Below are 23,636 nucleotides of genomic sequence, written 5' to 3'. Positions count from 1 at the left end.
TTTTCTTGCGACTTGATATATTGAAGGCAACACCTTGATATTGGAGTAGAGAGGTGCTGATTTGTGTTTTTGCAAATGTAACCACACAAGTTTCTGACAGCTGACAGTGAAACTCATTTGAATGTTTGTTCTTAAAGGCTTGATGTTATTAGTTGATATAGGTAGGAAACCTGTATAAAAGCTACTCTACTGATTTCACAATTTATTTTTTGGGGGTGGGGGGAGGGGCAGGGTCCCTGTCATTTTTGGCTCACGTTCTAATGAGTTGTGTTCCCATCATCATAATTGGGCCACTTGGCCTGGAGTCGGCATGCAATCGTCTAGATGTGGGTTGTGGCAGATTTCTTCTATTCTGTCCTGTTGATGTCGGTCACACACAAATATGGAATGAGCACATTTGTAAACATGTGTTTATATTATTTGACCAATCCTTTGTCATAGACATGGACTTATTTTTCTGTTCTGACAACCGTTTCTATTTTGGCAGCCAATTGTGCGACAATAAAAACAGCTGTTCAGTTTGTGATTAATAATCAAGACATTAAAAACTCTACAGTTGGACTGAAATGATCATCTATATATTTTCTATGTCTAAATCTGACGTGTTAGTGGGAGAAAATAATTAGTCTCACATAAGTGGAGACTAATTGGATCAGTGGGCTCTCAGCCTTTGTTATAAAGGAGTTCTGTGACAAGCAAACGAGTTTCTCAACAGGTGAATTCAAGTGTTTTTGCAAAGCCTGTATCGATGTCAGAGGGCAAAGTCCTCTTCATTGGAAATCTGATTTAATAGGTTCATATTCCTTTTTTTAACTTGTGTATTTCTCTCCACCCTCGCTTTATGTCGACATTTAGGAACAAGCTGTGGACCGAGAGCACGAGAGAGATTTCTTCCAGCAGGAGATCCAGAAACTGGAACAACAGCTGAAGAACCCACAGAAGCTGCAGACTGGCTCTGAGCAAAGAAACCAAGAGGTAACAGGAGAAAGCTCAGTTCTCTGCCAGAGGACCTGATGTTAATGCTCATTTTCTGAACATAACACTGTTGTGGGTACGAACACTGAGCTAAGAGTCACACAGCAGAACAATAGAGCTGGTAGAATTACCTGTCGTGCCTCGAAAATGACACCAAATAGAGGGAGTGTTACACAGATGGAGGAGTGAGAGTGGGATTAATGTTTGTTCCTTGTGATCCTTTGTAAGCTCTGTAATAGTGGGTTCTATTTGCATGATCATCAAATACACAATTCAGTGGGAGTGAGGGCTCCATAAGATTTGGTAATGTTAATTACTGCTCTGGTGCAGCATCATGTCACATCATGACTTGTTTGAGTTGCTCAGCACTAACTGCTGTGAGTTTACAGGCTGAATTTAAATGATTTCGGATCAGGCGACGATGTGTAATGTGAAAGGTTTTGCTTGGAGTGATGAACCCACAGAGGATTATCACCCCCCTCACCCTGCGGTTCCCCTCAGCACTACAGAGTGTTTTAGTAACTGAGCTTCACTGTTCTGGTTCAGTCTCTTCAAGCTTGTTTCCAGCCGCTGTTTTCATCTTAAAGGCTCAGACAAACCTGCTGTGCGTTACCTGCTCAACAGCAGACAAAGTTAGCGACTAACATAATAAGCATTTAATCTTTTGAGCAAGTATTTCCACTTTCAACTAATGCTTATGTTGCTCCGTCTCTACTGGACATTTAAATAGGCAACTGTTAAGGTTGTAATTGATGAGGTTATCATTGATTCAGGTTGTATTAACACCCTGTTCCTCTGCCCCCAAGTGGCCAAAATAATTCATTGATGTTTATTGTTTACAGGGTTAGTTTCCACAGATACTGTTGCTAGTCTCCCTTGTGATCTTTCATTTCTACAGCTACTGCAAGTCAGTTCAGTATAACGTCCTGTCCTTTTGGTCCTGTCCTGAATTGATTACTGAATTTTGATGGTCACATTTGCCCAATTTAATTCCATAATACATAGGAAAAACTGAGGAGTATTTGACAGTAAACAGTCTTAACCTGCCTTTTTAAATACTCTTTCTTAGCAACAAATAGAATGACATGTCTTTTTGTGCATCAGTGTCATTCATCATTTTACCATAAATGTTGTTTATTGGTTTTGTCTGTGGTGTTATTAACATTTGGCTTCTCAAGGATTTCGTTGCCGACCGTCATTATTCATCCACTCACAGTCTAGCCTCCGGTTCCCTTCGGGCAAGGAGAAATGCAATTTTGATCAACACTGTTGTCATCCTGTTGCAGCACATTTGAAGCGCTAATTATGTCCTCAAACCAATCGATCGAATCTGTGCACACCACAAAGTTATTTGCCGGCAGAACATCACATCCTGTTTATTGTGAAGGCTTCTTGTTTATAATAAAGACAGTTAAGAGTTTCAATCACTGGTTTATGGGCCCAATCTGCAACATCATTTGACAACACTAATAAAATAATTTGTAGTTGTAGCTTTGATTTATGCTAAACTGTCGTTAGCTTTGTGTTTATATCATGTAGTTTATACATCAGTCTCACACAAGCTAATGCCTCTACTATTTCCATGATTTCCACAGACTCCTGCCACATTTTTATCACTAAGTGCTTTTTCTTCCCTTCTCTTGCCCTTGAACTCTCCATCCTCTGATCCTTTATGCCTTCTCTCTCCCGTGGCCATTACAGGTGGATGGAGTAACCTTTAAGGTATTGCTTCTAGCTACGTGTAGAATCAAGTCTGCCCCAGAGAGCGTTTAGTGCATTTTAGTTATCCTGCCCAACCCTCTAGCAATTAATGGCCTGTCCATCTCTCTCATCCTTTCTCCTGTTTGATCCCTCTCTGCTGTATAGTGTGTCTTCACTTCAAACTTAGTCCTCTCTCACTCTGCTCCTTCCTTGTGTCTCACCCCTTTATTGTCCCAGTGTAAAACTCAACAAAACAAAACATTAAACAATTGGAGGTTGCACAGGGTAGCATTATGAAAGTATCTGTCTTTCAATACAATCATACCAAACCGACTTTTTATATATTTAAAAAGGCTTTTCATATTCGTGTGTGAGGCTGTGCAAAGTAAATTCTTACATCAGTATGAATTTGTGTAAGAACAAAGTAGGTTAACAACATACAGTTTGTAAAACTAACCACATTAGCAACATTTTGGATGAATCTATTTGCATCTGGATGAGTCACTGAGATGACATATTACTTCCAGTTTTCAGTCGCAGTTTGGTTTGGTAAGGTTTAGTCACCAAAACTACTTGGTTTGGTTAAGGAAGTGATGGATTATTTTAGTTTTACACTGGATGTTTATAAAACCATCATGCTGTTGGTTAAGGACACCTGGGTGATAGTAGCATCTACCTAAAAAAAGCTCTGTAAAGTAAACTGTAATTCCATCCATCAATTAACCACAAGGGTTAATTTTCAAGTGAAGCTTGTAAAAATATAAATAGATCGTTCAGTGCTGAAGTACTTTCATGAAGAGTCCATCCTACACTTGAGTCACATTAATATTTAATGAAGAGCTGCCAGTGAGGGGGTGTATTTCATCTGCCTTACTACAGTGTTATTTTGTTTTGAATATAAACTCTGTTTTCTGTGACATAACATCCTAAAAAATGTGTTTTTTTAAATAACATGATCCAGAAAAGTTGTTTACGAAGCAACATAATTTTCTTGTTTAATGAAGCGAGGAGAACATTTTACCATGTAGATATACATTTTGTTCCCAGTTCTGAGCCAATCCCAAACGAACCTCCCTCTGTGGAACCCCCCCCCCCCCCCCCCCCCCGATTGATCTGCTGATGTTTTCCCGTCTCACAGATGGATCAGTTACCTGCCAGCGGTCCTCCTGGTTAATGTACTACTCTGTGGTTTGTGTCACCCTGAATGAAATCTCTCTCTCCCCTCTGTCCCTGCACCTCTTCTCACTCTCGGCCCCCTCCTTTCTCAGGTGGATCAGCTGACCTCCCAGCTAGCTGTTCATGTACCAGCAATGCTGTAGCGAGTGGTGTCTGAGAGCGAATCTCATTTAACGATCCCCCTCCTCTCTTTCTCTGCCTCTCTCTCCCGCTCCCCCCGTTTCTCTTCTCTCTCTCTCTCACTACCAGGTGGACCAGCTGACCTCCCAACTGAAGGAGAAGGCGGATTGGTGCAGTGAGCTGCTGCTCAGCTCAGAGCAGCTGCGTCGTGAGTTGGGAGAGCGCGACGAAGAGATTGACAAGCTGGAGAGCCGCATCCGCGAGCTGGAGCAGGCCCTGCTGGCCAGCGCTGAGTCCCTGGAGAAGGTTAGGAAGGGGAGGGTGGGTGGGGGGTAGGAGGGAGATGAAGGATGTGCAGGAGACTGAGTCAGAGACAGCGAGGGGGGAAAAGCAGTCCGAACAATAGCTGCGGAGTATGGCAGAGGGTGTGTGTGAGAGGATGTAGATGAGGTGACAGCTAGAGGAGGAACAGGAGGAGGGTTGGGACTCACAGAGAGGGAGAACAATGTGTGGGTGGGTCTACTTCAGCAGCCCCGGCAGTTTACTGCTGGTGATGACTCTGAGCTATGGCTAGCAACTGTCAAGATTGCCCCCCAGTGTTCGTAGAGGGCTGTGGTGAGTGAACAAAAAGAGCAGTGGAGAAAATGCCCATATGTGCTGTGCTGCTGCTCAGCTGCAAACGATAAAGGACACAGTGTGGACAGCATGCATTTGTAGTTTGCATCCTTCAAAATCCACTTGATCACAAGAGTTTGCTCCTTCACGCCTTCCTGCGCATGTTGTAAATAACGGCTGCGCTAAATAGTTTTTTTCAATGTGCGTGTGTGTTGCTGTGTGTGTGCCGTAGGTTGAACAAAAGAGGCAGCATGCATCCATCACAGAGGCGAAACACTCCACACTGGAGTCTCAGTTACAGACGGAGAGAGAAGCTCTGGAGCGGAAAGAGAAAGAGGTAGTTGGCTGCTCAGTTTGTACTTTGAGGTTTTTCAAAGCATTGATGAAAAGGGTAATGCACGCTCACTCAAAACCACACATTTATTTAAACTGACAGTATTTTAATCTGATGATCCAACTGGGAATGAAAGTGTGTGTGCAGGCGTTACATTAATGTAGAGAAAAAACAATTAAAATCAAATTTAGAAAAAAAGTTAATCACAAAAAAATAATGCTGTAGTACCCTTTGATATCAAGGTTTGCATTTTATGTTAAATTGTATCAATAGTAAAAATGTATTAGCTAACAACTAAAGCAGAGGAACTCACTTGGTCGACTTCCAGCTGTATCAGTCAGGTGCATATTCTACACATTCTCGTGGTGTCTCCACTGATGTTTTTGTCACGTTTGCCTGCCGCCTCAGATCTGTAACCTGGAAGAGCAGCTGGAGCAGTTCAGAGAGGAGCTGGAGAACAAGAGCGAGGAGGTGCAGCAGCTTCACATGCAGCTGGAGATCCAGAGGAAAGAGATCAGCAGCCAGCAGGAATACCTAGAAACCAGGGATAGCATGCTCCAGGTAAACAGCCGTCCTGCTGCAAGAACATTTTACAGCATCTTTACCAAATATTGTGAAGACAGATGCTGGCCACATATTATATTTCACTTTACACTTGTATTCTCAGTTGTTGTGCGATTAGTTTATGTTTTCTGCTTTCAAACTGTTGTACTAAAGAGCAAAAGATGGCTGCTGGTGACTTAAAAACTGTTAACCAATGTGATATGTGGGACGGTGCCAGATGAGCTCATATTTTAACTGCGAAAGTACAACACAAAGTCTGTTGTATTCACACAATCAAAAACTGCTCCCATCAGTTGTAAAACATGTTACGTAATGCTTATACCACTGTTATGTCCATGTAACATTTCTTTTTCTGCTCATAAACTGCAAGCACTTTCGTTCAAATGTTCTTTTTGAAATGAGATATTTGCTCTGTGTTGCCAATTTCAGTTTGCACATTTTTTGTCCATTATCCTGACACTGCCGGCACATTTCTTCTTTGACAGTAGTCCGCCACAAGGCTGACTCTGAGTGGACTTTTCGCGTGACGTGTTTATTAATAGCCATCACATTATAATCTCTGACTTTTGAAGGTGATGGAGGAGAAGGACAGGGAAATAGCTCTTCTTAATGAACAGATCACTAAGCTCCAACACATGGAAACAGCCTCTGATAACAAGGTAACGCTATATGCATATATGAAATAGAACAAAAGTCTATTTCAAATATGCATAGCTCCGTGGTAGTGCATCACTGTGTGTGGTTTCTTGTTTCATGTACACTTTTATTTTTGTCGGCTCCATTTTTTTTTTTTTTTTGTTGGGTTGCTTTTGCTTGTTTTGTCTCGGTAAGTAGTTCCACAGCACCATCGTCAGTTGTGAGGTGATCATTTTGCTCATTTGAGGTGGCTTAATAAACCTCTGAGTCTTGAAAGAGTTTTTACAATCTCATCAACTGCAGAAATGTTGATTACAAATGCCAATGAAAACGAAACTATCTTGGCATCAAAGGATCTTTCAAAGCACAACCGGGACTCAGAGGTTTATTCAAATAGCGGGAAAGCTAAGAACTCCTCAAATCTGATATTGTTATAGTTGAATAATGTCTGTATGTTTATCTATAGGAAATTGATGGGAGGGACGAGCTGATTAAGGACCTGGAGTCCCAGGTGGAGTGCCTACGCAGCGAACAAGAACGCCTGAAGAGGAATAATGAGGAGGAGCTTGACCAGCTGAATGCAGTCATAGAAAAACTGCAGCAGGAACTGGCCAATATTGAGCAGAAGCAGGCTACGGAGGAAGAGGAGGACATCAGGGGTGAGCAGGAGAGCTCCTCATGGGGGCCAAGTAAAGAGGAATACGATGAAATGAAGCAGAGAATGGACCTGGCCACCAAAGAGCTTGATACGCTCAAAACAGAGCACAGTACGCTGTTGCAGACATATCTGCGCTTGAAAGAGGGTGCAGAGGCTTTAGCTGAAACAGAAAAAGTGGAGAGCTCAGATGCAGAATTTGAAGAAGCTCTCAGAGAGAAAACTGCAGGCCTTGTCGTCATGCAGGCCCAGCTACAAGCTTTAGAGCAAAGTGCAACAACAAGAGTGGAAGAGCTGGGCTGCCGCATTCGGGAGCTTGAGGACGTGGTCGATGAAAAGGACGGCGAGTTAAGACACTGTCGCCTCCTTGTGGAGCAAACACAAAGCAAAGCGGATGGTCTCCAACAGAAGGTGTCTGATCTGGAGGTAAATCTGAGGGAGAAAGTGGCTGCAGTGCTCGTCAATCAGGCGACACTGGAAGCCTTCCAGCAACAGCAGTCACAAGGATCCAAAGAAAACCAGGACCAGCAGAGACATGCCGAGGCACACGTCTATGACTTTGGTGACTTTGGGATTCCTCAAATGGACTTCAGTGGAATTAGTCAAGCAAGACAAGTTCCCACAGGGAAGGTGGTGCATCTGACCCAGAGGCTTCGGGAGCTGGAGGTGGGACTCAGTGGGATGCAGAAAGACCAGGAGCTCCAGAAGCAGCTGCTCTCCAGCTCTGAGGAGGAGGTGCTGGAGTACGAGAAGAGGCTGTCTGTGCTCATGGATCTGCTCAGTCAGATGAAGGCCAGGACACACCAGAGGACACCACCGGCTGTGGGGGTGAGAGTTTGAACAATAAAGTGATGAAGGAGTCTTCAGCATTTTGAGTCTGGCCAAGCAATAGTCCGGCATATAACCCCTCGTAAAACCACAAATTGACGTTTATACACTTTGAATTTTGTATGTAACTAATTTTAATGAGTTTAGAGGTGCTAGCAGGCAGATTTTTTTAAACTTCAGAAAGAACCTGGCCAGCCGTTTCCCATCTTTATGCTAAGCTTACTGGCTGCTGGCTGTAGCTTCATGTTCCCAGACATGAAGATTTTATTGATCCTCTCATCTCTGCAAGACAGTCAGTCCGTGTAAACTATATATTTACCAAAATATCTCACTATGTCATTTAAGAACACAAAGACACCTCCTTTAAAATTCCAATCCAGGTATGTTAGTTCATTATTTATAGGAATATAAAGAGACTCTAAAATAACAGGATGCACAGATAAAAGGTTATTATTTTCTAAATTTCAGATCTCACTGAGATGGACATCAGGTCACTTTTGTACATATTGTAAATATTACGCCATAGATATATGCATGGATGGATGGATGGATAGATATATATTGAGGACAACTGATAGCAGAGATGATGAAACTACTGTCAACTACACTATCACTGAATTCAAGTTCCAGATTGGACTCTTAAAGGTTTCAACTTTTTTTGTAATTAACTTAAAACTGTCATAACTAACATCTGTTGTTAACATTTAAGTGTTAATAATAGAATCCTTAGATTTACAGAACAAATTAGAAGATTGCATCTATCTAAAAATAGCAAATATAAGTCATACTTGTTGCTGAGTGCAATATTTGCCTGTGTGTGCACTATTATACACAGAGTAATGAATGTAATCCAAATTCAAGCATGTTTTTGGATTTTCTCTGCACCCTTAGCAAAGTTTAATGAGGTAAAACCCAGTGAAGTTATTGTAATCAAGTCTCAGATACACTCCGTTAAAGCTGTGATACAGTATGTTTGAATCTTTGTGACCTTCTCACCAGGCCTCCTCTGCTGTTGACCAGCCGGCTGTGACAGATGTTCTTCAGGAGTTGCAGGAGGTCAGAGACGAGGCCTCGGCCACCAAAGAGCAGCTGGACAGCTACAAGGAGAGCTGCAGCAGACTCCAGGAGGAGCTCCAAGTATGTGACTTCCTCTTAGTGTTCATACTTCCTCTGAGAGTATTTCTAATGTTTGGTGAGTGACCGACACGTGCTTTGCTTTCCAGGAAAAAACAGTTACAATGCAGAAACTACAGGACCAGCTTCACAAGGTGGGAACAAAAATTTAATCCTACGCAGTTCACAGTTTTTATAAATTGAGTCTTTTCTTGTTTAGTTTATAAACTTTGTCACTTTAGGTGTCATCTGGAGGCAGTGAGCAGACCAAAGTGTCTGAGCTTCAAGAGGAATTAATGGAGGCTCGAAGTGAGGCATCTGCCATCAAAGAGGAGCTGAACAGCTGCAGGGAGAGCTTGGAGAAGCTGCAGGAGCTGCTGCAGGTACAGACATTTACAGTTACATCCTGTCTTGTGTGCTGAGTGCACTGCAAAACATACATCTCTTTATGTTTTTACCTTTTTTCTATGAAAAAGTCGTCATTTTACACTTCATTTAAAATTGATACCTTTGGTGTGAGGAGATATTTAAAGGAGTAGTTTGACACTTTGGGAAATATGTTTAATATTCGTTTTCTTGCTGAGAGTTTTGTGACAAGATTGATAGAGCTGTCTTGTCTGTGCAGTAAATATGTAGCTGGAGCCAGCTTAGCATAAATGGCTCTGACCAAAGTTAACTAAATCTACCTACCAGCACCTCTAAAGCTCCCTAATTTACACATTATTTTCAAACTGCAACCACAACTCGATTTTTTCACTTGTACTGATAAACAAACAAACAAGATATAACATGTTAATTAATGAGCTTCAGAGATGCTGGTAGGTGGAATTTGTTAGTTCAGATGGAGCCAAGCAAGCTGTTTCAATCTCCTCATCTAACTCTTGGCAAGAAAGCAAAAAGCATGTTTCCCAAAATGTCATCTGTACTGAGGTTAGATATTAGTTCAATAATCAAATATATTTGTGTAGGTTTTTATTTAAACACATTTTAATCACCTACAATTATTTTTTTAAAGGAGCGGGAAATTACCATTGCTCACCTTAAAGGAGAACTTCAGGTAAGTTGTTTTAACTTGCATTGAAATATGCTGAAAACTGATAAGATTGTTGGTTTTTGTGACACACTGTATTCTGTTTTGATACCTGGCTGTATGTATAATATTTGACCTCCTGCCCATCATCCTCAAGGTAAAAACAGAAGAAGACAGAGCCAACATGGCAAAGCTTCTCCAGGAGGTCAGAAATGATGCGGCTTCCACCAAAGAAGAACTCAATAGCTACAGGCAGCAGAATGAGAAACTTCAGGAGGATCTGCAAGTCCGTGAAGTCTCCATTTCTAAACTCAAAGGGGAGCTCCAGGAGATGAGACAGAATGTGGATACCACCAAAGAAGAACTCAGCAGCTACAGACAGCACAATGAGAAACTTCAGGAGGATCTCCAAGTCCGCGAAGGCTCTATTTCTAAACTCAAAAAGGAACTCCAGGAGGTACGAACAGCCTTGATGAAGACAGCGGATTCTGGTCCTCCATCTCTGTCTCCCTCCCCCTCCCCCTCGCCGTCTCCTCAGCCTCAATCCTCTGCTTCTTCCTCCACCACCACCCAGCCTAAAAGGAAAGGAGGCAAACAACCTGCTGGCAAGGGAAGCAGTGCCAAAGATAAACCATCTCTCTCCAGGAAAAACTCTGCGACTTCCAGCCAGTCCACCAACAAATCTCACAGCGCTCGGCTGAGCAGCAGCTCTGAGCGGCAACACGCGGCTGTCACGCACTCGTTCACGCAGACCGAACCTCTCCAAATGTCTGACATCGGCCCGGAAAGCAGGTCCCCAACCAAAGACGAGATGGAGGAGGTGATCGGAGAGTTCCAGGAGAAGATTGTACAGATGCAGGAGCTCCATGCAGCAGAGATCCTGGACATGGAGGCTCGGCATATTTCAGAGAGCGAGAGCCTTCGAAGGGACACGCAGGCTCTGGAGGACGAGTGTAAGGCCCTCAAAGCTGTCATTGACAAGCTGCGCTGTACAGAGGTGAGGCCTTTGGACAATAACTGTGTCTAAATCCATACTACATGCTAATCCAATGCAGTATAGACTACGTGCTGATCCTATCTAGCATATACCACACACTAATTCTATGCAGTATAGACTACATGGTAATTCTATACAGCATATACTGCATGCTAATACAATACAGTATATACTACATACTAAACTATACAGTATGTGCTACATACAAATAATATGCAGTATATAATCCTATACAGTCTATATTACATACTGAGGATCTGAACCATGTTTTATCTTTTTTAGGCCCCTTCATCAAGACCAGACCGTCCTACATCACAGTTCAAAGATGGCTACACAAGTGGTAAGACACAACACACTGATACAGCACAATCACACCCAAGGGCTGCTCCTCTATGTAATCATTGTTTTTGACAATGATTAAGTGTTTTTTTCTGCATTATTCTTCTTGTTTTTTTCAGATTTTTGCTTTATAAACATAACCTCAGTGCTATAAACAACACAGTCCTGAGAAGGCAGTCTGCACAGCTGTTCTGCCTCTGTGTGTTTCTGCCGTTACTTTTCCATCAGTAGAGTTCAGGGGGGGTTTACGTTTTTCCTCCAGACATAGCACTTCCCAAAACTTAAAGTAGTTTGCCATGGCAGACTTTAATATACTGTGTTGTTCTTCACCATTTTCACTGATTTGTTTCAAGAAAATGTGTGTCCTCTTGCAGACAGCAGCTCAGACTACAGTCAGCGGACTGGTTTTGACCTCCCGAGCTTGCAGCAGGAGTTCAGGACGACTCCAGAGGGCGCCAGGAGAGAGACTGATGACCCACTGCCCGACCGCATCAAGGTACAACCTCCACTTATTATAAATACTGTCCTAGAACTACTGTCCTACTGTCCTAGAGCAGTACATGATTATACTGCATTGAGCCAAGGATTTTAACTATTACAGTGATGAAAATGTTGATATCTACAGTAATACAGTATTTTTTTGGTGTGCTCACTGTACGTGTAAGCATTACTTCCAATACACCTCTGAAGACCTTTTTATCTGAACTAGAGCAGAATGATGCTAAACCCAGCAACATTTCTGTGTGGTGTTTGTGTTAGACGTTGCTGCGTGAGGTGCACCAGGAGGGCATGCAGGTGCTCTCCCTGTCAGAGCTCCCTCTCTCTGAAGGCGAGCCGGCCAGCCAGTTCACCGTCCAAGGCTGGGTGAAGGAAAGAGACGCCTTACTGGCAACCGTGGAGTCTCTCAAAGCCCTCATCACCCAGATGCAGACCCACAGACAAACACAGGTAGAGGAAAGAGGAAGAGTCTTCACCGAACACTAACAGTTTGTCAGACGACCTCCACTGTATATGTGCTGGTGTCTTTATCTTTTTTGTTCGTGACTTGCTGCAGACATCAGGCAGTGTGGACTGGCGTGCAGAGCTGCTGGATGCAGTGCGGCAGGTGTTTATGAGGGAGCGCAGCGTGCTGAAGAGCGCCCTCTACAGCCAGTTAGACCTGCTGGACACCAGTGATGCCATCATCCACCTCAATCAGCTGGAGCGCAGGCTGGCTGAACAGGTCAGAGATAACAGCTGAACAACCTTCTCTTATCTTTCCTCTCCTTTGATCATCACCTGTCCTGGTCCATAACCTGTTTTGTTTGTGATCCTGATGCAGGACAATCAACACAGGGAGGCAATGGGTTCGCTCCACACTGCCGACAGGTCCAGTCTCATCTCTGAGATTCATCAGCTCCGTGGTCAGCTGGAGCACATTCATCAAGGTGAACTAATTTAAAAATTCCCTTGAAACCCAATTCCACTCTGCTGGTGATGTTCTTTAAACATCTTCATATTTGCTTGCTTGTGTAATGTGTTCATTATTATTAATATTATTACTATGTTGTCCTTTAGTTGGCCAGCCTGCTGTGTCACTGGGAGGTGAATGTAGCTCAAAGGAGCGGAGGGAGGGAGGAGGAGCTGATGGGGCAGCGGAGGCCAGCAGGCTGCTGGTGGAGGAGCTGAAGGGTGAACTGTCCCAGACTAAACTGGAGCTGGAGACGACGCTCAAGGCTCAGCACAAACACCTGAAAGAGCTGGACACACTCAGGTTAGACATGATGTTTGTTTACAGACATGTATCAAACACACCAGGATACATTTCAGTGACTACTTGAGTAAAAATACTTAACTAAGACTGATATTCCTGTGATCAATGTTCTAAAAACTGTGTTTTTAGGTTGCACAGAAACATTGTTTTTACTTGCATTTACAATCAAAATATAGATAGGAAATATGAGGAGATGGGGCCTGAATATTGCCCTCTACATTTACATCTGTTGGAAAACAGTAGTATAGTAGAATCTAGAAGCCCTGAGGAGGCTGAAGTATTCTGTATTTCACAATTTTCACACCCTTTACCTTTGATCTCATTAACATTATCTCTGTCAACAGGGCAGAGGTATCGCAGAAGGCTTCTGAGGTGGACACACTGACCGACCAGCTGACGGAGGAGAGGAAGAGAGGCAGAGATCTTCAGTGGGCCATGGAGAAGGAGAGGTGTCGAACGGGGAGAAACGAGGAAAGTAAACGAGAAGAACTGGAGGTACAACAAGAGCCTTTTTAAGAGTTTTAAGTTTTTTAATCTTAATTTAAAAGCCTAACCTGGGATGGTGCTAGACACATTCAAAATTGTCGCAGTCAATCTAAAAACAAATGTATTTCCATTTTCCTCCAAGGACCTGCACCTCACTCTGGAGGAGCAGAAGAGCCGCGTGGCCCAGCTGACCCTGACCCTGGATCAGGAGCGGCAGGCCTCGTCCCAGCTCTCCCAGCAGGCCGAACAGGAGCACCTAAGCCTCCACAGACGCCTCCAGGAGCTCCAGGTGCAGCTGGAGACCGAGCAAGCCAAGGCCCTGGAGATGAGCACCGCGCTGGGGAGAGAGAGGGAGCTCCGGACGGGTGTCTCCACAGACAGCGGTCCCTGCAATGAGCAGCGGGTTGAGGAGGATAGGAGGAGCCTGGAGGAGGAAGGGAGTCTGCTGGAAAGACTGCAGAGGGAGCTGGATGACAAGCATGCACAGGTGGGATTTTATTAGTTACTGTTTTACCCTCTTACAACCAAAACTCCTCTAAACTGTGATGGTGCACTAACAACAAGCCTTCAGTGAAACACTATTTATCATTATTAACTATTTTAACATCTGTCCTCATCAGTAAAATAATTCTTATCTTAAGTCTGTATTTGTCCTCATTTTTTCTCCCACAGGTGGTGCATCTCCTCAGTCAGGTGGAGGCCCAGAAGCTCGAGGTGGTACGAAAAGAGGAGGAGCTGACTTTGGGGAGTCAGAGGTCGAGAAGGGACCAGGAGGCGTTGCTGGAGGCTCGGGCCCAGCTGGAGAGGCTGGAAACACAAATGTCTGAGGCCCAGGAGCAGCTGGAGAGAGAGGTGGAGAGTCGAAAGAGGCTAGAGGAAGAGAAGGAGAGACTGGAGGAGAGGTTGAACCAGTTTCAAGAGCAGAGAGGAGGGAGGGAGGGGAGCGGACTCCTACAGGCCGATGGCCACACTGTGAGTCACATCTACCAGTCGCACACTTGTAACAAATCCTTTTTTACTCAGTTTTTAGTCAATCTTTAATTTTGGCATCCTTTTTTTTGCCTTTTTTTTCATTTTGTTTCATCTAAAGCATAAACGCTGTGTTGTTTTTATCTTAACTGCAGGCTGCCTGGCAAAGCGAGTCCACAGACCGCACCAAAGACTGGGTGCTCCAGCAGAAGAGTGGAAATGTTCAGTCAGGGAGCTCCAGCACGTCACCCCACCTGGAGTTCTCTCCAACAGGCCACACCAGCGGACCACACCACGGTCCTTGGCGCACAGTTGATAAGATCCTGGGCAAACTGCACCTCATTTCCTCCAAGATCCGCGGCATGGCGAGCAAGACTACTGGCAGGTAACTACAGCGACTGTAATCAGTCTTTTTATACTAACAATGGATCACATAACTACAGAAGGCATAAACATTTCATGACATGCAGGACTCGTCTAAAGTAGCTTTCTGGGAACGAACTGATTGCCTGTCATTTGTACATGTTTTGTGCAGGCTGACGGCAGAGGTCGACAGTGAGGATGTATCCTGGGTGCAGTCCAATGTTGATGAGGTCATCACTATGCTGCAGCAGTCCCCAGGTCTACCCTCCATCCCTGAGGTCAGAAACGGTTTGGTTTGATGGTTTAACTTGATTTGAATGGTTGATATAAAGAGCCAAAATATGGACCAAATTCATGTCAGAACTGTTTGTTTATTTTTCCGAATGTCTGCTGTCTGTTGAGCTCCGCACACGAACCACACATGGTTGTGACTGCTGTGACTGTTTGTTTCCCGCAGAGCGTCTCCCTGCTGGCAGGAGGCTCCTCCAGCTCCTCCAAGTCCCTGACGGAGCGGCTGCTGAGGCAGAACGCAGAGCTGACAGGTTTCGTCAGTCGTCTGACCGAAGAGAAGAACGACCTGAGGAACCACACGCTCCGCCTGGAGGAAGAGCTCCGACGCTACCGGCAGGCTGGACTGGGATCAGGTGACAGTGTGAGTACATGACAAGTAATCAATCAGTGGCAGCCAAAAGTATAAGATAACATTAGACACTAGAATTGCCTCATATGTGGATAGCTCAGATGTAAACCTTTGTTTGTTTCCGGCACTTTGACTAAATTCAATTTTTTCATTTTGTCCTGCAGTTCAGCAGCAGGAGAGGAGTATCCAAGGCGGACCCGTCAGGTATGCTGCTTTCCCAGGAGCGGGAGGCTTGGACAAGAGAGAAGGCCCGCCTGGAGAAAGCGTTGCATCTGGCACAGGCCCAAGTGGCCCGAATCAGGGGGGAGATCAGGAACGACACCCTGCGAGAGATCACCGGACCTGAGGCTGACAATGCTGCACTGAAGGTCAGCTGAGAACAGCCAATAAGTCGCTGTAATTCAGCTCATATCTGAGGAATTTGTAGACAGCTAACTATAGCAACAAGTGCTGTTTAGCAATTCATTCATTTTACACATCTCCTTTGCCTCCAGAGGATGTATGGGAAGTACTTGAGGTCAGAAAGCTTCCGCAAAGCGCTGATCTACCAGAAGAAGTATCTGCTGTTACTGCTGGGCGGCTTCCAGGAGTGTGAGGAAGCCACGCTGTCGCTCCTCTCCAGGATGGGCGGCCGACCGTCGCTGTCCAGCCTGGAGTCCCTCAGCCAGCGCCGCCGGGGGCTGATGCGCTTCCGCTCTGCCGTCCGAGTCTCTATCGCCCTTTCCAGGTAGGCAGCTGGAGCTCTGCGTTGTTTTGACCAGTGCTATACTTCCTCTCTGCTAATGCCACGTTAACAACAGATGCACTGTTTATGCCACCATATGAAACTAAAACCTACACACGCTCCGTTCAGAATGCGTTTCCTGGTCAAGCGATGGCACAAGGCGACAGGGATGAGCTCCACAACCTCCTGCAGCGTCAACAAGAATGGAGCAGGACAGACATTAGGTAACCAAAACATATATTGTGTGTTTTTTGGATGCTACATATAGTAGTGATGCTCAATAAAGTTATATTAATCTCTCTCAGGTACAGAGGCGAGAGACTCACTTTATCTCCACCCGGGCAGCGTGGAGATGTACAGGGACAGAGGAGGCGGAGGAGGGGGAGTCTCCAGCAGCAGGGGGCGAAGTGGACGTGAATCTCCCAGATCGGCTGTCTCCTCAACACACCACAGGTGCAACATAAAATATGGCCTCAACCAATGATTACTCTCATTAGCAAATAACCGAACAGTCATTTTCCCATGTGGTCTACCTGGATCGGTCTATTTAATGCAAAAAGATCATAAAACCATAAGAAAATATACATCTCATAGTGAACCATTGTGTCACTTGTGTTAGTGAAAGGTTGATGTCTCTTGTCGTGTAGGTTTCAAATGGCTGGAGACCACGGAGCTCTCACCTGTTCCCACCTGCAGAGCTACGACCCCGACCGAGCGCTCACCGACTACATCTCCAGACTGGAGGCGCTGCAGAGGAGGCTGGGGAGTGTGACATCAGGTAACACACACAGTACGCTGAGTCCCATTTCTGTACTACATACTCATTGTGCACCTCAACTACTAGCTTTTGTAGTTTCCTTTTTTGCAGTTAGTACACAAGAAATTAGCATTAAGGAGAATTTCGTCACCTGACATCATTCATACCATGACTTTAGAACGGAGAATAGTCGACATTAACAGCACATTCAAAAACACACTACATATATATAAATATATACACATAACTTATAACTGTATAAAGTCATTAAGTCATTTTCAATCTGATTGAACTTTTATTTTCCGCACAGGTGCTTCTTCATATGCTCAATTGCACTTTGGCTTGAGAAGATAGATGCCGTCAAGTTGACTTTGGCTTGAAGAAACTCAGTTGCCTTTTCTCGTGCTGAGCTCTCTGCTGTTTTCTATCAGTCTGGTGTGGGCTGTATCTTTCCATGTGGACCAAAACACATTTTTTTATTAGTGTACAACATGTTGTATTCAGGCTTTTTGTCGCCGGCACTTGAAAAACAGCTATGTTTGTAATTGAATCTGCCTCTTTCTTGTGGATGAACTACAATCATGTATATTTGTCTAATGCTAATTTAAGACCTTGTGATTAATTTATATGCTCGTGTTGTATGGGTGGAGCGTTATGTAGAGAATGTTTGGGTTTATTGTTAAGGAGGCTGCTACGGGATATTCTACACTACACTGTGTTTTGTTTAGGACAGACAGACTACAGAGGACATTTGTAGAGAACGTATTTTTGTAAAGTGTAGGAGCTTTGAATTTTCTGGGTATTTTGTCAAAAACTGAAATAAAGAGGACTACATTATTTGAAAGAGTGTATTTTTCATTTTTTGTTTACCCACTGACTAGAAGTTAAACATTTCTTCTTTTCTACAAAGAAACTTAAAACCTTTGAGGGCAGAACATTTTGAAAGTTTATTCTTCCAAGACAATGATAAAGCGATCTCAGAGGCAGGTGATGGAGGTTGCTTTGCTGAATCATAGTTATTCAATAGATCTGCCAGTGTTGACAGTGTGTGGGAGTTTTTAAAGTGTCTCTACTGAAAGAAGAAATCACAAATGGAAATGTTTAACATTGTCAACAGTTTTTTTTCCTGCAACACAAGAACAAACATCATGAAGGACAACACAAAACAAAAAAATATGATATGATGAGCACAATATTTTCTGTCATGAGAAGACATTTCACAGAGCTCCTGATGAACAACAACACAGCTTGTGCATGAGATGTAACTCGCTGTTCAAACAAAAGATCAGCTGGTGCTCGTCAGTGAGGTCCAGGTGTTTGTAATTAGTGCAGGTCACCTTTAAAAAGCATCTTAATTCAGTGTTTACTCCTCTATTCATCTCCTCACATGGGTGATGATCTGAAAGGCAGCATTTGCAGCCATGGCCTTATTATTTAGTGTTTTTAAGGTTATTTTTTGGACGTATTCTCTAAGCAAGTGAATGAGAAATCCACTGTGACAGTGTGGAAACAGCTGCTTCGTAAACTCTTTGTGCACCAGGGGATCACAGCTATTTACTGTTTTACTGTTGTTGTTATTTATTCAATGTGTTCAATGTAATAAAGCACTGGTTCCAACCTGGGGCTTCTGCCAAAGGCCTTCTTGATTTAAAAAAAAATATATATAGTACACCTATTTCTCTCTATTTCTCTTATTTCTAAAGTTTAGATTGTTATTTAAGATTAAAAAAAAACACAGGATGAGGCCACCGTGAAGACCTGAACACAAGCTACATTCACAGACCCTTCACTCTGCCACACTGTCTCATCCTGCATTAGAAAAGTTAAAAAGACCAAGGAGCTGTTAGAACAGTGGCCAACGACCAGAGAGGAGAAAACACTGAATTTGCCAAAAAAAGATGCCTATTAAGTATGTATGATTGTTACAAATTAATAAAAATACATAATACAAAGAATTGTCTAAAGAGTTCCTAAAAATACCAAAGAGAGACAACACATCTGTGATGATTTACAGGAAATAATCCGCTCATTTTACACAAACTTCCTGCGGATATCGTGTTCTTTGTTCGGGTTAATTGTATAATTTATCAGTTGTTCTGTACTGTTATTTTTATGCATTGAATATGATATGAAATATCTGTAAAGTATAGCAGTCAAGGGTCGTCAGTTCACTAATTGATAGAAAAGGGTCTTAAGGAAAAAGGTTGCAATTTCACTCTGAAGGCCACATTTTGGGGTTTTTTAGGCATCAGTGAGAGAACCTTTAGCCCTCCTCCCACCCATCTGGAATATGATGACAGACCCTAAGCTTGGTTTTCCACTGAATAAAACACCCCAAAGAATGAATGAAGCACTCAACAATGTTTCCCTGCTATCAAGCCACTGTATTGCTGACGATATCTACTCTGAAGAATTCACATTGTGAACATTAGCGTCTGAGTTCCAGTCACTCAGTCAGCTTAATCACCTCTGGAAACACAAGTCTCAAAAATTCATGTATTTTCGTTGTCATTCAGGAAAACAAAAGCACAAAAAGTGAGTCAGAGCAAAGTGCGTCCATCTAAATGCTCCTAAATTCAAGTCCCAGGAAGCCCGAGCTTCACTCCAAACACTCGGGATGTTTGACCGTTTCCTCGTGTCTTTGCTCCCTGCAGTGTTTCCCGTCACTCTCTCACTGTTTTCTCCTCTTGTATCTGATGACGGGGTTGTGAGGGGTGTGGATCATTGTGGTGTAGTTGATTGTGGGGAAATACCCGTCCACCAGGTCAAAGTCGTACATGCGCAGTAAAGTGGACCAGATAGTTTTGATCTGGACGTAGGCAAAGTTCTCCCCGATGCAGCGGTGGCGGCCTGAAGAGCAGACGACAAAGGTTCAGTTTGGATTTAATTTTTATGTAAGTAAACCCTTTTTTTTGTACGTATCAGTAAGACAATTTCTTGCGTGCTCAGTTTTAAAGCTAAAACTAATATTGGAAAGATTCTGCAAACTGAAACACAAGTTGTGAAAGACGTGTGAAAGCACATGAATTGATTTGAATTTTTCGAGTCACATGGATGCATAATTGACTGCATTTATCATGACACATGGACTGAAAGTGATGTGCAGAAATGACGAAAAAGCAAGAATTTCTTTATATGCGTGGTGTTGATTTAATCTGTTTGTTTGTTTTTTTCTTGGCTTTAACATGAATCTGACTTCTTATACAAGAGAATGTCTTTACAAAATTACTGTTCTTACCAGCTCCAAACGGGACATAGGCAAACTTCTCCCCTGCAGCAGGGTTGTCGTTGAGGTAGCGGTCAGGGTTGAACTCCATCCTTTCCTTCCAGGTGTCGCAGAGACGGTGGTTGACAGTCGGGGAGACGCAGACCTGGTGGCCCACAGGGATGGTGTATCCTGCCGCAGTCTGAAAGAATAAGGGAGAAAAAAACTGTCTCAACACAGTACTGAGAAATCCATTTTTTAATGGTGAGAAATAAATATCAAACTGCAGAATATATATGATGATTCAGGACTGGAACAAATGTAGTGGGGCAGCCAGGTGTGCTTACCTGAGGAGAGCGAGCCATCCTCATCATGGTCATGATGGGCGGGCGGAGACGCAGGGTCTCCTTCAAGCAGCGCTCCAACAGGCTGAGATCTTTCAGCTGCGGACAAAACCAGGACAATATGAGTTAGTTTGCTTTGATCACATCGAAGAGCAGCTGAGAGGTACCTTCACTTCGACCAGCAGCAAAAAATATAAGGAGCACATCTGTAATCCATCATAACCACAGTTCATAGTACGAAACTACATCTATTACTTACAGTAACGACACTATATTATACTATTATATTATTATAACTGTTACTTAATCATATTATTCTGGGGCACAGTGTTTACATTTACTACACCCCTCTGGCTTTGCTGCTACTAATCACATCACTATCACTTTGTCTTTAAACACTCACTTGTAATGCTAAATCTGTGTTTTTTCTTCTGGAAATGTCACCTGTATGCATGACTGCACAGTTCTAACTGACTAAAATCAATGGAACTGTGGTAGCCTGTACACTGTATCTCGATTTAGGGCACACCAAACATTTAAATGTTTGTATAAATTCCTACGACCAGGAGGGGGAGCTCCCTCCTGTTGTCTTCTCACTCACAGTCATGTCAGACAAAGAGGTGGAGGCAGCAGGCTGCAATGTCTGATGTACAGCTGTTACAAAATTGCTGTGTTATTTTGTTGAAACGGCTTGTTCCTGTCGTGTTTTACCAGTGTTATTGAAAAGGGGATGTAAAGTTATATCTGAAGCTTTAATTCCACTTCAGAAATGTTGCTGATAATGTCGTACGTTGTGATAATTCTTGCCAATCCGATCAAACTCGGATATGAGCCTGCGCTGCACCGAGCTTTACCTGATCGAAGTCGAGTGGGGGCAGCTCTTCTCCGCACGCAGCCCTCTGCTCGGCGTAGCAGCGCTCCTGCAGAGCTTTGTCTCTGGCCAGGAAGAACCCCATCCAGGCGCTGGTGGTGGAGGACGTGTGCTGACCCGCCAGCAGGAGACCAATCAGCATGCCCGCAATCTCATTATCGTTCAGGGGTCGTCCGTTTCTGGGGGGGACATAAAGTCGTTTTTAGACATGTGAAGGGAATCATATCTTTAACCTTTCAGCGCCTGTTCAAACATTTTGGTGATTTTCTCTGATGATAATTTGGGACAGACAGACATTAAACTTCGATATCACTTCACCAGTTCTGATGATATAAACTGTCTTCACATATCTAGTTACATTACAATGTACAGTGGTCCTCAACTCAGTTCCCCTTGCTTATAGATTTAAATAAAGTATTCAATTAAGTACAACTTGCTGTCATGATGTGAGAAATGTTGACTGAAAATATGAGAAAATCAACCATCCTGCATCTTTCCAAAGATTTGCTTACAAAGTGTCTGGATGTACATAATGATCCATTTCAACATGACAGAGCAAACATATGATCCAGCAGCATGAGCCCAGACTCAGCCCACTTCCTGGAGCTGTCTTACTTGTAGGTGGCATCGATGAGGGTCTGCAAGATGTCGTCCACTTTCTCTCCAGACTGCCTACGCTTCTGAATCACCTTGAAGAAGATGTTCTTGATCTCTCTGTGAGCGTTGTCCCTTTTCCTACCATAAAAAAACATAAAGTATCAGACTGTGCTAATGCTGTACTTCTTTACAAGAATGTTGGTCTCGTTCACTCTCTCAGCTGCTTCATCCTGGGGCAGATGTGTGTGCAGTGCACCCTGAGCTCCTCCTGCAGTACCTGAAGCTGGGCAGGGGCAGCCAGCCGGGCAGGAGCCAGGCAGCGTGACTGAATCCTCCGTCCAGGTCGGCATACAGCTGGGCCACTCGCTCATTCAGCATGCTGCGGATCTCCTTCCCGTGCAGGCAGCTGCTGGCCGTCAGGATGATCAGCTCAGAGAGAGCCTCAAACAAGTCTGAAACAAGAACAAAGTTCATGCATTGAACCTGCGTCGTTTTGGACTCAATCTAAGGCTGCACAACTGTTACGTGACAAGCTCTGCCTACTCCATATAACTTTGGGTTAAAGTGACCACAACAAACTGGAAGAGCAGAATATTCATGTTTTAATCGAGTGATTTGCGAAGGATCTTACTTCTCTCCCCGCTGTCTCCCCATCTCTGAAAATACTCTATGGTCTCTGCCTCGATGATTTTCACGTGTTCCTTAAAACGAGCAATGTTCAGTCCGGTCTTCAACATCTTCTTTTGCTCCAGAAATATCTGCAACACACCAAAGACAACCTGTACCATAGCTGATTTCATACAACTGCAAGGTATATCGATTTGTTTCCCTTCTAACCCACCCCTGTGGATCTGTTAATAAGTTTGATGTCACAGTTTAAGGTGGACTCACAGGGTTCGGGACATCATAGGCTACACCTTTGCCAAACACTGGAGTGGTCAGTCTGGAGTAGACGTCCTCTGCGTTCAGGTCTTCGTTCTTGCTGTTGAACATCAGCGTGGCCGCTTCGCTGCCCAGCAGGTAGGTGAATGTACTGCCCACCATGGTGAAACTGAACACAGGGCCGTACTGTGGGTGCACAGAAAAAGATAATAATAAATAAAAAGAATCAAATTCCTTTTTCTGTCCCAATTTCAGCTTTTCAGGCCATTTGAGACTTAAAAATCCTCAACAGGGTGGAAAGGTCAGGTCAAGTGTGTGCGTGTGTGAATCACCGTGTGTGTGAGGTAAAATAAGATTTCGTTTTCAGAAATTCATCTTAGTGATCATTGTCTTTGCATCAGTGCAAACTGCAGCCCAGGGCTGCAACTAACAATTAATGAAACATTAATTGTTACAGCTCATATAATACTTACTTTTTCATAAGCATTTTCAAGAAATTCAATGGGACTTTTCCCAAATGCAATGGCATGACCCAGGAAGGGGATGCTGGAGGGTATGTGAGGTGGGTATAGCTGCAAATAGAGACACGATGTTAAATACAAACTGACAAAGCATTAACAACCGTTTTACTGGCATTCAGTTTTTTGCTCTTAGCTAACTCACCAGATCCTTGTCAGCTGACTGTTTGAGCATCGACTTGGAGATGTATCCCACAAACAGAGTTATGACAGACACCGCCAGAGCCACGGAGGTCAGGTTGTCGTTCACTTTCATGACGGTGTCCTCGAGCAGTTTGCTGCTCATTTCATACAAATGCATCGACATTTTGCCTTCCGCGTAGAAGAAATTACCTTTTTGGTGGCAAAGTAAATTACTAAAATTAAAATAATTAGTGAATAAGTGGACACTTATTCGAAGCTCCAGTGGCTGCAGTCCATCTACTGTTCGCGGTGGGGTAGCGT

General features: G+C 43.7%; 2 protein-coding genes across 4 annotated transcripts in view; one reads left to right on the top strand and one right to left on the bottom strand.

The window, feature by feature from the left end:
- The window catches only part of akap9 (A kinase (PRKA) anchor protein 9), a 64,205-nt gene extending 46,542 nt beyond the window's left edge, over positions 1-17,663 (top strand). For 2 of the 3 annotated variants that reach the window (XM_041956089.1, XM_041956088.1), the window contains 29 exons: positions 856-975; positions 4,102-4,278; positions 4,820-4,924; positions 5,330-5,482; positions 6,058-6,144; positions 6,588-7,604; positions 8,604-8,741; positions 8,828-8,872; positions 8,960-9,100; positions 9,733-9,774; positions 9,905-10,744; positions 11,027-11,084; positions 11,458-11,579; positions 11,843-12,031; positions 12,138-12,305; positions 12,405-12,510; positions 12,641-12,836; positions 13,181-13,331; positions 13,465-13,809; positions 13,995-14,294; positions 14,447-14,676; positions 14,827-14,932; positions 15,112-15,306; positions 15,459-15,662; positions 15,789-16,021; positions 16,148-16,242; positions 16,324-16,471; positions 16,666-16,796; positions 17,086-17,663. In XM_041956089.1, the coding sequence (XP_041812023.1) occupies positions 856-975; positions 4,102-4,278; positions 4,820-4,924; positions 5,330-5,482; positions 6,058-6,144; positions 6,588-7,604; positions 8,604-8,741; positions 8,828-8,872; positions 8,960-9,100; positions 9,733-9,774; positions 9,905-10,744; positions 11,027-11,084; positions 11,458-11,579; positions 11,843-12,031; positions 12,138-12,305; positions 12,405-12,510; positions 12,641-12,836; positions 13,181-13,331; positions 13,465-13,809; positions 13,995-14,294; positions 14,447-14,676; positions 14,827-14,932; positions 15,112-15,306; positions 15,459-15,662; positions 15,789-16,021; positions 16,148-16,242; positions 16,324-16,471; positions 16,666-16,796; positions 17,086-17,129 (5,886 nt within the window). In that variant the 3' untranslated portion in view covers positions 17,130-17,663. The remainder of the gene's footprint in view (positions 1-855; positions 976-4,101; positions 4,279-4,819; positions 4,925-5,329; positions 5,483-6,057; positions 6,145-6,587; positions 7,605-8,603; positions 8,742-8,827; positions 8,873-8,959; positions 9,101-9,732; positions 9,775-9,904; positions 10,745-11,026; positions 11,085-11,457; positions 11,580-11,842; positions 12,032-12,137; positions 12,306-12,404; positions 12,511-12,640; positions 12,837-13,180; positions 13,332-13,464; positions 13,810-13,994; positions 14,295-14,446; positions 14,677-14,826; positions 14,933-15,111; positions 15,307-15,458; positions 15,663-15,788; positions 16,022-16,147; positions 16,243-16,323; positions 16,472-16,665; positions 16,797-17,085) is intronic. The other variant, XM_041956091.1, reaches the window with a different exon arrangement.
- A 45-nt stretch (positions 17,664-17,708) lies between these two features.
- On the bottom strand, positions 17,709-23,499 carry LOC121620137 (lanosterol 14-alpha demethylase). Its single transcript, XM_041956092.1, has 10 exons — positions 23,338-23,499; positions 23,148-23,246; positions 22,684-22,860; positions 22,424-22,550; positions 22,070-22,244; positions 21,811-21,930; positions 21,179-21,374; positions 20,328-20,423; positions 20,014-20,182; positions 17,709-19,625 (listed from the first exon to the last, which is right to left on the bottom strand). The coding sequence occupies exons 1-10, from the start codon at positions 23,497-23,499 to the stop codon at positions 19,447-19,449; spliced, it is 1,500 nt and encodes a 499-aa protein (XP_041812026.1). The 3' UTR covers positions 17,709-19,446.
- Positions 23,500-23,636: the final 137 nt, after the last annotated feature.

The sequence above is a fragment of the Chelmon rostratus genome, chromosome 16, assembly GCF_017976325.1.
Source record: "Chelmon rostratus isolate fCheRos1 chromosome 16, fCheRos1.pri, whole genome shotgun sequence".
NCBI classification, from domain to species: domain Eukaryota; kingdom Metazoa; phylum Chordata; class Actinopteri; order Chaetodontiformes; family Chaetodontidae; genus Chelmon; species Chelmon rostratus.
Note: the sequence above shows the minus strand (reverse complement) of the source record. Positions and strands in the feature narration are given on the sequence as shown.